Below are 15000 nucleotides of genomic sequence, written 5' to 3' on the forward strand. Positions count from 1 at the left end.
ATGACAAATATTGTATAGATCTGACTTGTGAAATGAATGTGTGACAAACTACGTCAATATGCCTTTTAAGATTCAGCAGCATTTGTAATGTCTGTACATAAAATTTGTGGTTTGTTCTTTTTTTTCAAAGCAGATCTACTTTTCCTTTTCCATCAGCACAGATTACTTATAATCTGAAAAAAAGGGTATAAAAAAATGACATTGATTTTCCAAGTGCACTACACAGTCACTGGGTTGTAAGACTGTTAGAGCGAAAGTCGATGATGGCAATAAACCCACAGTGCCAGTGCAAAAATCATGAAGATAAACAGGTCTGTTGGAAGTGTGCTTGAGTTTCAACAAATGAGGCCCAAAACCAATCAATCAATCAATCAATATGTATTTAATAAAATCAAAAACAACAAACGTGTAACTTAACAATTTGTTGATAAGAAAGTTATAATTAAGAATATATAAAAATTAGTAACATTACTAAGTTCCTTACACTGTTTATACGGTGAATTTAATTAACAAGGCATCTATAAATAATACTTGAAGCGTTCGGTTTTAACTCTAGTAATATATAAAGTCATGCTTGCGCTCATGGAACACACGTCTCCTCTTTGGAGGTAGCAAATCATGAATTATATGATCAACACTGATTGCGTTCTTAGAGAGCTTGGAGTCCCTATCTTTAATTAAGTCAAGTATAGTTGTTTTCTTTGTGGTGAAGCCAAACCTGTAGGTGCTCTTAAGAAAACTGTCGATTCTGTCTAGGTATTTTTGCTGGTAAGCTGCATCCCAAACTTCAATCCCATACAAGAATAAAATCGGAAAAAATTTGTGACGCTGATGAATAATAAAGCAGCTTCTATTTCCAAAACGATGCAATTACCCGGTGATAAATAACCTCTTCTATAGGAGAGTGAATTTTTGACTTTGCAGAAACAATGGTCAACCTCAAGAGTTGGACAATTCTGATCTCTGTGTTGAATTTGCACAGTTCTTCTCAAACTTTATAAAAACCTGGTAACTTGCCATTACTTTGACACAGATGTATCCTTTGTTTTGCAAGCTGTTAATTAATATATAAAATTTATCAGTAAACATGTAAGGTAACTTGATAGCTGGCGGCTGCTACATTCGGTCACTTTCAATTTTGCGATTTACTTGTGCAGCCAAAGTACAATAGAAATATCAAACATAGCAAAAATCTCCCAAAATGTGTTTCACTGATGGTAACTTTTTATATTCACGGTACAAAGTTTATGTTGTTTTCATGTCGCAAATTTTGTTGCTGATGGCAAAATATTTTATTCTTGATCAACACTTCCTAAAAACTTCCTTCTGCTCTTCCTGAAAACTGTTTATCAATATTTATTTACTTTTCCATCAATAAAATTATTTGTTTTGCATAAAGCAGGCTAACAAAATCTGTACCTTGATTGGTTCACATTTTTGAGCATTAAAATAGAATTTTCTGTCCTTTGTTTTCTGACAGCAAGTCATTTATTTTGAGGTCTCCCATCCATAACCCCACTGGACAGGGCTTAACTATAGTGAACTTTTGTCGTAGAAAGCTGCCAGATGCTCAGAGCACAGGCTTAAGCTTGCCATGTAAAAGAAGTTGTAAGGAAACTTGAAAATGATCAATGTGTCCTCCTTGAAGCCAATGTTTCTCAATTCCCTTTATTGTCTTCAATCTTTCTACCATGCCACTATAATAATGTATGGTAACAAAACAATATTGTGTACTATTAGAGCCACATTTTATGCAAAGACTACTTGAATTTCTTAGAAAACAAAGCGCAGCTCAGTTGGCAGTTATGGAATAAAGCACTGTGTTATTGCACTACGACACGTACCCTATGCATGCCTTTTTTTTGTTTGTATATTTACAATGTGGCATTCACATTGAAAATGTGACTTCGTGTGGTTTTCTCTATCGAAACCAATTAATCATCACTATGGATCATGATATGATATTATTATTATTATTATTATTATTATTATTATTATTATTTCATAGCTTTTTTCCCCTTGGATTTTCACGAAGCTTGCCAACCACACTTGTAGAAAGTACTGCTTAGAATATTACTGTATCTTGAATTCTTCACCTCACCTCCGATAAAATATTGATATTAATAATCAACTGTAGTTAACAATAATCATAATAATAATAATAATAATAATAATAATAATAATAATAATAGTAATACATGTAATGAACAGATTTATAAAGCACCACATTCACTAACTGCACTATGCACTTTACAAGTACAATACTACATTAAAAAGATAATGAAACAGAGATTACCGGTACATAAATTTAGAAAATATTTACAAAAAAGCTCTTTTGAAAAGGTAAGCTAGTCTTCGGACTTTTCTTAAAAGTAGCTGATGAAATACCAGGCTGTCTCATATGAATGGGCAGAGCATTCCACAGCTGTGGGCTAGCCACTACAAAATCCCTGTGACCTTAAGTCTTTTGGATGGACCTTGGTACAACCAGTAAAGACTGACTGGATGACCTGAGACAACAACTAGGAATACCCCGGTATACTGTGTTAATAAATGACCAATATAAGTAGGGGCTAAATTGTTTTAAAAGCCAATAACAAGATCTTGAAAACAAAAAGTTATGGTTAAATACGATCAAATTTAAAGAGACCCTTAACGAGACGAGCGGCGCTGTCCTGTACAGATTGTAACCTCTGGATCTGGTATTTTCCCAGACTGTATAAAAGGGCATTCTCATTGCCTAACCTACAAGTTATAAAAGCATGCATTTGTTCCTCAAATGTTAAACTCTTGTCAAAAAGTACACCTAGATGTATGAGCCATGAATGATGACTGTACTACAGCACTACTAATTGAAACAGAGGTTAGCAGGGGAAGAGGCCGATACCGAAAACTAACATTAAGTAGCTCTGATTTGTTGCTGTTGAGCTTAAACTTATTACAGCACATCCAGATTGTCAAGATTATCTATAAATTATACAGAAAGAAACTACCTTATCGCAAGGTAAATAATCAGCTTAAAATCAATCCAAGATATGCAATGTTACGTATATCTGAAGGGGAAAAAGCCTAAATTTATTATATCTACAGTATTGGACAAACCTGTTGAGACAGTGACACAAATTCATCTTCATTTTTACCCATTCCTACATGTACTTACTCTCCCCTCCCACTCCCCTCCCCTCTCAGTCAATGTTGCTGAGTCTTGTGACAGTCCCATATGAAGGGCGGCTTTTAAGTGGAACATTTGGATAAGTTGTCGGACTACCAAAAATGTCGCTTTGTCTCAACAGGTTTTGTCCGTGATTGTAGGTCTAGTCTCTATCAAGTTCAGTCCCGCAGCGTTCATATAAAGCAAAGTTTTAGAATTTTGCCGTCACACGCGATAAAACAAAACTGCACTAACCTTCCTCTGCGACTTGGGTTCCTCAACAACTGATTTATTCCTCGGAGCTTCTTCACGTCTGAGGAGCGAGTTCAATCGATCGTAATACTTCCGCGACATGTAGTCGCAGATTTTTCGTTGTCTCTCGAAGTAATCCTTCTCGCCTTGTAAATCTGACAAAAGTAACCTTTCTTTTTGTAGTCGTCTTTCTCGCCTTTTGCGTTTTTTCCTTTCCCGGGTCATACGTCTTACTTCCTCCTTTGTATTTTCACGACTTTTTTTGCCCATGACGACTAGAAAAACACTAAATCTACAGTACGTTAAAAGACGGTCTCGGAGCTTCCCGCCGCCATCCCGCCAAAAATGTATTCGGTAAGGTCTTCGGTAGGTACGTTATGTCACGTTATGTATATTTGCAAAACAACCGCTGATCAGTATAATAACAGACGCACAATTCCACAACATATCAAAATATCTTTGTCCAAATTGTTTCCAATTTCTCTTGAGACTTACAATGGTCCCAAGAGAAAAAAAACAATGTTAGTACATAATCACAAGCATCGCACCGGTGGCTCAGTTGGCTCGTAGTGCTGCGTTCCATTGTCACACAATCACAGGAAGTCGCACAGGCTGACCGAATGCAAGGCAGTGCTTCCCTATTAATGCCAACTGGAGTCAATGTTTGCTCATATCTAGTAGTTAGCACACAAAAATAAGGAACAGAGACATTAATTGAGGTTTGACTGTATTGCTCCTACATCAAAACAAATAAATGAAATTAACATTTTTTAGTCCTTATACAAAAGTGATGAAAACAGTTTGAAAGTGACCAAAGTATTTTCCTATCCCTATCATTCTTTTTCTAGCTTGATGCAACTACAGTAATTCTTTTGTGTGACTTAAAAGAAACGTATCACAAAATTACATGCATCTGTTTAGTAATGATAACAGGAATGAGTGAGTACAATCCAGGGAGCATTAGTTTATTGGGGAAGTAATATAATTTCAAAATAAGCCAAGAACACAGTGCATGGCCTGCAATAGCACAATATTGCTCATTGAATTGCATGACAAGAATTCCTGGCTTATCTTTTTGGGCATTTTCATAGATCTGGGGAAAAAGGAGAAACCATTCAAGCACACCTAACATCGACTTGAAGCTACATACACATGTATTCACCGCCCTAGAGGCCTGAGGTCTCAAGTATGGCCCAGGCCACAGGCCAAGGGCTGTACTAGAGACAAAGGGCACAATCCTTCCCTACACAGACTGACCAAGGCCGGTAATAACCGGTCTATTAATTTTTTCCTAAAAAGATGTGCTGGCTGGGAACCATTGCTTAAGGCTGCCCTGTGATGCCTACATATACATGTATTATCAAACGAGAAATATGAGGCAGTACTGCTATGATTAGTCGATTCTGTTCAAAATATTAATTTATTTGTAAAGCGACGTTTAATTTTAAAAACAATTAAAAGGCTTCAAAACATATATTTTTGGTCCTAAAGCCGGCTCATCACACAAGCTCGCACAACCAGCGCTAGGATTCTGCCTGGGTTGGTGCGAACGAGCAAAATTCTCCCCTCTCCCAGAGCCTATCAGATTCCAGGATTTGCAGAATTCCGCCCACTCGCAAAATTGAGAAAAAATAATGTCCATTTACTCAAGTACGACGTATACTACTGTCCGATCATAGATGCATGACATGTGCAACTGTTCAGTTTATGCAGAAATCAGGGTGGCAGATAACCAATCAGATTACAAGAGTTTCTTATACTGTACAATAATTATTATTATTATTATTGAATGTCATTTTGCTGATTTGATGAAATAAAAGGGTCCCGTGGCTGGCATTATACGCCCACCAGTACTTCCACAACACCCAAAGATATGCAAGCAAAACTAACTTTCAATTATTCATTAATGCATGACTATGGCTGAAACTGAACAGTAAAATTTTAACACTGGAGCTTGCGAGGGAGAGGGCAAACCACAAGAACATTTTCTTCTGCAACAATGTCATATGCTGGTATGAACTTGCCATAGATTCTCTGCACAGGAATGAAAGTTGCATCACCTTCTGGTTCAAAGAGGTTTCTGCACCACACTTCCACAGGTGCCCCCAAGGAGTGTCTTAAAGGATGGGCTTGAAACCAATGTACCAAGGCCACTATACAAGGCACATATTGTTCATTAACCTTTATGTTTTGCTTCATAAAGAACTCAATGACTCCTGGGCGCAAATCACTTCCAGAGGTATCAATTGAGCCCCCAAGTGTACACCATCTTGCAAGGATAAATGCAGATCTGTCACCTCTTGAATTACTGGATCCAAGCAAGTCTCCATGAAATTTGCAGCATGCAAATTTATCGAAATGTGTTGTAACAGAACCTTCATCAACTCCATCAAAAATAGCATTATAGCATTTCTTAAGATTAACGAGGTCAGCAGCATCTAAACTATCATGAGAATACGGACCACAGCAGATGTAATGAGAGTCAGCATTGCCCCACTGACCACCCCTCTGCACTCACCCAATGGAGAGCAAACTAGCTTGGATAATCTTTGAAGGTAAACAGTGGTCAGGAAAAAGTTCTTGTAGAGTTCCTGATTGTTTTGCTGAAAGTTTCATCAGCAAGGGTTCAAAGGTTTCACGAAACATAGCCGGGAGGGGAATGTCTTTCATTACTTGATTTGAAAGAAATTTTCGCATTAACTGTATCTCAACTGCACGTTGATTGGTCCCATAGTCTCCAAGAATACCATTGTAGCGCTCAAAGCTAAACAACCAAAATGCATAAACAGGTCCATAATCCAAGACACAGTCTAGAAGATGTGTGTGTAAGTGCATGTTTGGGGTTACCTTATCCTTGCCATAAATCTCTTCAAAACGCTTGCAAAACTTCATAAGGTACGAGTGAGCCAACATTGCTTTGGCTTCAGTCAGGCTTGAAGAACACAAGAATACACAGGCCATGACAAAATCACGCCAGAGTTCCAAGTCATTGTTTGGTAAGATATTCCACAAAGCATATATGGAAAATAGAACAGTAAATGATTTCCACTGGTCAGCAGTGAAACCCCCATAGTTGTTCCTAATTTTTTTGGGCATCCTTCCAACACTGGCTGGAACTTTCACTTTGTCTAGTTTCTCTTGAATGTGAACCAGGTCTTTCTTGTCAAGCAATGGCTTGTCTGAATCCAGCCAAATGTTCTTCAAAACATGTTTTGCTGTACCTGTAAACAGGTTGTGCATTGGGTCCACAATGTGAAAGCGTACACAATCAAAATAGGGCAATTGCATAAGTTCAGTATATCTGGTACCATATTTTTGCTCTAAGTCTGCAGAGTCACCTGCTGAGGTTTGGTTCAGGATCTCTTGTGCTTGTTCTCGGTGTTCAAAGTTATTTCTCTGAGGACAAGGATCAAACCCAGAAAAATCAATTTTTGTGGTCACTGTTCCAGGAAAATACTTGTTACACTTTGAGCAGCCTTTATTTGAGGCATGACCTGTAAAGCCACAAACTTTCCTTGCTGCAGGGACATCGCACCCCACACAAAGAAGTGCAGCACGAAATAATGTTGTTGGCGTTGAACCATGAAGTTTAATACTGACACCATTCCACAAAACATTCAATTCAGCTACAAGTGGTTGCAAGTAGGCATTAATGTTTAGTTTTGGCTCATGGGGCCCTGGAATGACCCCAACTAAAAACACATTTTCTGGCTTAAACCTTTCAGTCCTTGGTAAATTCATTAACACCATGTACATAGCTCCTACACTATACAAGGAATGTTTAAAAGGTTGGAACCAGTCCACATTCAACATAAAAGCATAGTTCCTGGGTGCTGCAAGGTATGGCTTCCCATCCACATACTGCCATTCTTTCCAAACACGTCCATCAAATACGTCAGCTAGAAATCCATCAGGAATATCTCTTCTTCTCCACATCTCACACTTTGTCTCAAATCCAGGCCTCTGAAGGAATTGCTTGAGATTTTCTATGGTACTGTTATAACAATATACTTTGAATGGATATAATTTGATTTCACCACTCTTCAATAACACTTGTTTTAAAAGTGGCTCACCACATTTTGTGCGTCGAAAAACCTGACGATGATGTGGAAACTGGACAAATTCACACTTCTTTGTTACTTTTCTCCCATGCAGTTGTTCATAGCAATCCTCAAAGTTATACAGGCTGTGACACTTTGGACACACAACATATTTTATGAACCTGTCTTGGTCAATTCCAACTTGTTTACGAAGCAAATGAACGGACTTGGGTACCAGCACAGCAAAACTTGTAATTATTGGGAAAATGGTCCCAAGGGAGTCAAACATGGCCCTCAAAAAAGCAAGAAGTATGTCAAATGCATTGTCTGATAGTGAACAAAATGAGGCCCAAAGGCATAAGAAGATCAGCATCCAATTAACAATACTTGTAAATTTTGCATTTCCGGATACTCTTGAAATTGGACAAACACGCACTGAGGGCAACTGACACTGGGCTTGTGGAAAATCTTTGTTAACATCCTCTTCTGCTAAATCCCAAGCTTCAGTAAGAAAGTCTGGTTGTATCCTCTCATGATAGATCAAATCGTTCATGCCTGTGTCACTGTCACTGCAATTGGCAGTGTCCCCTTGCAATAAATAGCAATCTTCTTCTTCTAGATTGTGTATTGGAACACCACTGGATGCTGTTGATTGGATTGAAGCAAATAAACATAAATTTTTGTGAGTTTCATTTGTGCCTATCATGTATAATTGCTCTCAGACTGATTTCTTAGTAGATTTTACATGTAATCTTAAATGTACATTAATGAAACTGTACTTATTTATTTTTATCTTGTATATGTTGTCGTTCAATTTTGACCTCTGGTTTAATTTTTTTGAGCCAGTACATAATTTTTGAACCAGTCCAATTTTCTTTTTTTTATAACACCACCCATTTAAACATACTTGGACATCTTTCTGTAATTAAGTAGACTACATGTAGTGTTTACTTTGACAATTTAAAATTTGAACGGAAGTTACCTTCAGGCGCCGTCTTGGGTGCATCTTGATCATCACAGTGAAATTGATCGTCGGCTCGACTATCATCATCATCATACACGTCAAAATGTGCTTCGCGTCGGCTGCTACCTTCCTCGTCGGAAGATTCAATTGTCTCCCACTGGGCTGTATTCTTATTAAAATACAGATCATAATGCTCCCTATATGTTCTCCCGGATACATACTCTTGGCAGTGCTGACAAAATCGTCGTTTCCTGGAAGCCATGTTCACCGAGGAATGAAGTCTCAAGTGGAAGAACAGCGGTATCATCATGGGAAGCAGCCAATGAGAATAAATGTACTTTTTGGCCAGATCCACAAAATATGTTCTGATTTCCATTGGTAGACATTTTAGGTGCTGACAGATTTAGGGTTTGAATATAGGCGGGCGATCATCTCAAGTTTGTCCTTTTTCGTTGACGCGAGTAGGAAAGGTCAATCTCCTGATACTGATCCTATTGGAAAATGGCGCGTTTACCACCAAACCATCCAAGTAAACGAAGAAGTAGAACCAGAGGCGGCCGAAATGACATCGTTACCGACACGGGTTTATCGAACGAGAATAATCCTAGTTCTTTTAACCCGTCCAATTCATCGCGGGGACGAACTGAATGCATTGCAGCCCTGAACGAATCGGTATCTTCGACACCACCAACCACTGTGGAGCTCGAAACAGACAGGACACCGATCAGATCATCTGATCCACACTTGCCTAGAAGTAGTATTTCCTCAATATCTACGCCGACTGGTTCGCCAAACGCTACGCCAGCTCCGCTGATCCCGAGGCGACAAGAAAGCACCGTTAGGTCTCGTTGTCTGGCACCACTGAATCTGGCCGCCTCTACAAACCGCTCCGACTCAAGTGAGGGTCATGACTTCATTGCTAGGGTGCAAGAATTCTTTACACGGCAGGAGCAATTCAATGCTCTTTTGGAGAAAAAGCTCTCTGAACGGCTGGAGAAAGAGAACGAGCAATATACCTCTCAAATTCGGAGAAAGCGGCTACCAAAAGAGGTGTCGGTAAGTTTTTAATGATTCTCAATGGGTACCATTTGTAAGTTGAGATTTTGATGTTAGGTCTTGTGATTTATAACGATCTGGTTTATGTGACCTTCTGTACACACATTTTTTCATTCGGTGAGAGAGAGATACATGTACGTGTCAACATGAGTTGTAAAAAGCGCGCGAAAAGTTGGTGCTTTTGAATCGGTATTCAAACAGTATGAACACCAACAAGAAATGTACCGTAAGAAATTAAGAATCATGTTGCATTGGAACACACTTAAATGGCCAATAATGCCATTAATGATTCAAACATGTTTCAAAAATTGATAATACAATCCAAAACAGTGTGATTAATAATGGTAATTGAACCGACTGGAGTGCAATTTGTACAGGTAATCACATGATTTCGAGTGCAGTTTGAAATAAATAAGCAGGACGACCACAAATGCAATTTGTAATTCTTGAATAAAATTACAAGTGCTTATTTGTTCCAAATTGCATGAGAAAAATCATGTGATTACTTATTAATAATATTCATGAAAAAACTCAAGATGGTGAAGCAGAAGAAAGCCAGGCGTATCACGTAGTCAAGGATAAATGGTGCCATCCAGGGTGCATGCTTGATTTGAAAACTAAAGGCTTGATAGGTTTTGGCCAAACCCTTTGTTTTTTTACCTAATCATAATCCAGACTTTCGATGTGTAATTTGCACTGCAACAAATTGCAAAATTGTTGAGACACTTTCATTAAAAACCACCTTTTCTAGCTTCCAATGCCCGCCGTATCTAGAATTTAAACCTTTCCCACTTCCTCTCCCCTCTCCCCCTGTCAATGTTGGCAGCTTAAGTTTCCAACATTTTTTTGTCCTGCTAGCAACACTGATAAGGGAAGGAGGGGGGCTGCAGTGTGAGAGATAATAGGGAATTTAATAACGCCCCAAGAAGGTGAAGTGTCTTCACTATTTTTGCAACTTGTTGTGGTATAATAATTATACTTTTTGCTCTGTGTTACACTTGAACTGCACTGCTCTCAGCCAATCAGAATTGAGTAATTAACAAAATCACACGACCGAGTAGCAGGAGTCTGATTTGTTTACTCACGAATCTGATTACAGACAGAATTGGACGCGCGACTCCAAGTCGTGTTACCAATTAATCATAGCCACTACAATTTTCTGAGAAAACAAATTATGCATTCCTATGTCACTCTTTAATGTTGCAAATTCTTCCATTTTGGAAAATCCCCAGTTTGGTATGGTAAGTGGTTGTTGCTATGGTTATTGTGATAAATTCTGTGATTGGTGGATGAAGCTGAGAGCTCTTAATATTGTTCGCTGATGTAACTGTTCGATTACAGCTAACTGTCTGATTTCACCATCCTCTTACAACTTAACACAATAATAAGTGAAAAATAAAGCAGTTAATGGGCCATTATCAAATTTGAGAAAATTGTAATGGTTATCATTAGGTCTGAAATCATAAGTGTGATTTCAGTGTGATTTTAAATCACACTTATGGTTTCAGACCTAATAATGATATACATGAAAAAATTTCAGTGTATTGATTGGCTGAGAGCACATCAATTTATCCCAAACAGAGTGCAGCTAAGTGAAATTAGTGCCATAAAGGGGAACTTTTTGTGTTGATAGCCAATCAAATGCTAGCCCTGATGGCCCAATTCATGGTGCAATTTGTTGCTTCTGCTAACCATTATTAATAAGTAATCATGTGATTTTTCATGCAATTTGTGATAAATAAGCATCTTTCAAAAAATTCACTAGTGCTTATTTATTCCAAATTGCTTGAGAAAGAATCATGCAATTACATATACAAATTGCACACCACTTAGTTCATTATAAATGGATCTGCTATTTTACAAAGCAATCAAGTAATTCATATCAAAAACTATGAAAGTTAGCAATATCAATTTAGGTTTACAATCATAATCAATTTGTTACTTGTGGTCTAGAGTACCTATCAACTTATCTGCATGTTCATTACATAGTTCATAATTATAGTTGCTGTGGGAAGTATGTGTATTTGTTACTGTATGTGTAGTAAGCTTTCAAATACTTTCACAGTTAGTTTTATATAGATACCCTTGAGTTTTTGTCTCAAAAAGATACAGTAATGGACATCGTGGTTATCGCTTTCTAGACACTATCAGAAGGTGCTCCAGTTATGGTTTGTTTTGTGGGATGACTACAGTAAAATAGGAAAATGATTAAGTGCAATGATCATTGCAAGGTACAAAGCAACAATCCTTGTTCTCCAAAGTGATGGTGAGAACAAGAAAACCTTCCAGTTTTTTCACACACATTGTTAATAATTATTTCTTCTCAGGCAAATGTTAGAGATGTGTATGCAAGTTTAACTGGGCCAGATGGACAAGAGATTCATTGGGATTTGTCTAAAGGGTGAAGTTCTTAATACATGTAGTTGTGTCTTTTTGTTTTGTCCATTTTGTGTTCGCCCTTTTGAACAGGTCAACAGAGATCAAATTAAGCCTTCAGTTGATACATGGATGGCGGCAATTAATTCCCCATGTCTGTCAAATTATGTTATTATAATAGAGATGTTTAATGAGGCATTGCATGTTGTACATGAAAATGCCAACTAAAACACGAGGCATTAATACCATTGATTCATTATCTTTTGTACCTCAGTGCACTCTCAAATATTTATAATCATCCCAGTAATGGAGGGTTCTTTCAACATATGTTTTAGGTTCTCTGATCCTCGCAATGCTCCTGTCAATGCTTCAATTATTGACGGAGTACGCAGCACAGATACAACAACACCTGCTAATATCATAAGAGGTACATGTATGTAACTTAATTAAAATGTGAAATGTCAGTAATTTGATTAATGATGTAATGCATGCATATCAAATCAGGTATAAATTATGTCATTGCAAGGCATTTTGATGATATTATTCCTAAATACTGTATGTGTAGACAGTACAGTTGATTTATTTAGTAAATTGGCTGGATTGTTTGCTGTGCAATAGACAAACTATTCCATCAATTAAAAATGATAACAGGAAAATCTTTGCCATTGCTGTATTGTGTACAAGCAAAATGAAAGTTTTTTGTCAACTGAAAATATATTCCGTCCTCATTCGTTATTTTTTTGTCCAACAGCTGCTATGCGTGTTCATTTTAGAACAAAAAAGCGAAGGGCAAAGAACATTGCTAACAAACTTGAGGAAAGAGTATTAAAAGAACAGCGTGTCAGGAGTAGGAAAAATGGGGTGAGCACTTAATCATTAACTACCGGTAATAATAATAATTATTATTACCACTCAAAAACAGGAACTGAAGGAAAATTAAACTATTTTTTATTATAATACCGTATATGGAGAACTACTTCACGGAATTTGTATGATTTGTATTGTATTGTGTAGCCAACAGAAATCTGTTCAGCTCTAGTTTTGCATTACTTATTTAATGATTATGGTGATGATAACAATAATGGCCATAAGTATGATGATAATAATAGGCCATTTCTGGGTTCTTGCCTGCCTCATCTTCAAAGCAAGTCCAAGTGCAAAGTTTTTTTTATGAAAATTAATTTTCATTCATATGTAAAGTAGAACTAATTACCATCACAAAAACTTCGCACGTAGACTCGCTTTGAAGAGGAGGCAGACTTGAACTCGGAAATGGCCTATTTATGGACTTAAATAGATAATTATACTTCAGGACAGAATAGTCTCTTGTAGCAAAGTAGCAACTCCCACGGCAAGTGATACTCTGGTTCTCAGTTGAGTCATCATGACATCAAGAGCAACTAGATCGAGCAACAATAAGTGATAAGGCCCCTGAAAGAACTACTGAAAATTTTTTCAAACTAACTTAATAACGTACTGATCTTTGCGTGATTATTATTTCTATACATTATGTTTATTTTCTTTATAATTATTGCTTCGTAGAAACGGCTGAAGCGGTGCAATGCCTTAAAACAGTCAAGCACTATAGCGGAGCCGGACAAGGCAAGATATTTGCCGTGCATGAAGAATGAGTTTATGTCTTCCGAAGAATCCATGACAGATGATTCTGATAATTCTTACCAAGGAGACTCAGATTCAGATGTTGATGCACCGAAACCAAGAGTTCTCTGCATCAGACCTCTTCCTTGGAGGAGCAGAGAACTTAATGACCTCATGTCGAGCCTTGACAGGAAGGTAACTCGGAGGAGAACTCAGAGAAGTGCCAGCATGACCCTAAGAAGGAGACTTGGTGCCAACTCCACCCGCCCTGCACCAGAAAATGCACCAGAATTTGCACTAAGCTAAACATTATTGCTTTTTAACCTAACCTCAAATATTATTTTGTAAGCAAGACAAATCTTTGCACCTCTTAACAAACATTTTACGATTTTTACCTTAATTATTTAGCATTGCAAAGTTAGTCAGAGTTAACAAAACAAGGGGTTCTTTTGATCCACGACTAAGCTTAGAGATGCATGGGTCTATTCCTGAATTGATCTCACAAGCTGCTTCAAAAGATGTTTGCATGTTTTGAAGCAGTTTGTGATGTCAGATCAGGGACAATATTATACCCATGCATCTATAAGCTGACAGTCGCGGATCAGGTGAAAGGGTAAAAGCTGCCTGTTGAAAGAGGAGAGATTATCCTGAGCGACACAAAAATATTTGTGGTTAAGTGTACTTTAAGATGCCCTGGATTGATAAAATTTTGAACAGTTCTCCTTTAATGACTTGAAATTATTTAGTTGTCATGATTGTCACTGCAGGGCTTGAAATTAAGGAAAGCTATGGGTAGCATTTGTTAAGGACAGAGACGAAGTTGTAATCACAAAATGGAAAAAGTTAGTCGCCAATTTTTAACAAACAACTCTCTCATTAGTGCACCATATCTTGAAATGCGGAGAAAAAACGCCAACATGTCACAAACGTCAAACACTGCATTTTTTTAAACGTTTCTTGAATTGACAGAGTGAGCTAGTAGTAATCTCGATTTTACGACTAACGTGACTGTTTTTGTCGCGAAACCGTAAAAATTCCCTTAGTTGCTTTTGCGAGTGCATGAGTCGCAGTTTCGAGCCCTGTATTAATGTGTATATTTCTATAGATCAACTTAGATGCAGGAAAAGAAAATTGCAAAGAGATCTCCAGCAAATCTCAGGGGCACCCAACGAGAATATAGTTCAAAACCAATTAAACATAGCATTGTTAAACATATTTTAGTTTAGTATTTTTAAAAACGGTAGATATGGGCATATTTTTATCCCCTAGAAATTTTTCATCTGTTCGGGTTTCCTAGCTGAAAGTCTAGTGATCCGAAAATTATAGGGATCAAAACTTAACCTTTTTCGAAAATTTCAGCCAGGGAAAAGGCTCCCGAAAATTCTAGGTGACCTTTTTAGGGTAAAACTCCGTTAAAAATGGGCAATTATACCATGTTTTCGTTGTTCGAAAATCCTATAATGGGCAGGCAAGCAAGCAATTTTACAACAAATGTTCCGAAAATTCTAGATGTCAAATCGCCCTCCGAACAGATATTTTCCGAAAATTGACGTTGGGTGCCC

The 15000-nt window shown here is 37.6% G+C and overlaps 3 protein-coding genes and 1 pseudogene across 3 annotated transcripts in view; 2 read left to right on the forward strand and 2 right to left on the reverse strand.

Moving 5' to 3' along the window:
* LOC138052978 (probable serine/threonine-protein kinase DDB_G0271682) overlaps positions 1–3737 on the reverse strand; it is an 8666-nt gene extending 4929 nt beyond the window's left edge. The window contains exon 1 of the mRNA XM_068899618.1: positions 3407–3737. Within this exon, the coding sequence (XP_068755719.1) occupies positions 3407–3673 (267 nt within the window). The 5' untranslated portion in view covers positions 3674–3737. The remainder of the gene's footprint in view (positions 1–3406) is intronic.
* Positions 1–15000, forward strand: part of LOC138054327 (uncharacterized) — a 60959-nt gene that overhangs the window by 14426 nt on the left and 31533 nt on the right.
* On the reverse strand, positions 4114–8655 carry LOC138052979 (uncharacterized; annotated as a pseudogene).
* The window catches only part of LOC138050777 (uncharacterized), a 6722-nt gene continuing 490 nt past the window's right edge, over positions 8769–15000 (forward strand). The window contains exons 1-5 of the mRNA XM_068897062.1: positions 8769–9463; positions 11791–11864; positions 12175–12266; positions 12591–12700; positions 13382–15000. The exon at positions 13382–15000 is cut by the window's right edge and continues 490 nt beyond it. Of these exons, the coding sequence (XP_068753163.1) occupies positions 8909–9463; positions 11791–11864; positions 12175–12266; positions 12591–12700; positions 13382–13744 (1194 nt within the window). The 5' untranslated portion in view covers positions 8769–8908 and the 3' untranslated portion in view covers positions 13745–15000. The remainder of the gene's footprint in view (positions 9464–11790; positions 11865–12174; positions 12267–12590; positions 12701–13381) is intronic.

This window comes from Montipora capricornis, chromosome 6, assembly GCF_036669925.1.
Source record: "Montipora capricornis isolate CH-2021 chromosome 6, ASM3666992v2, whole genome shotgun sequence".
Classification (NCBI taxonomy): Eukaryota; Metazoa; Cnidaria; class Anthozoa; order Scleractinia; family Acroporidae; genus Montipora; species Montipora capricornis.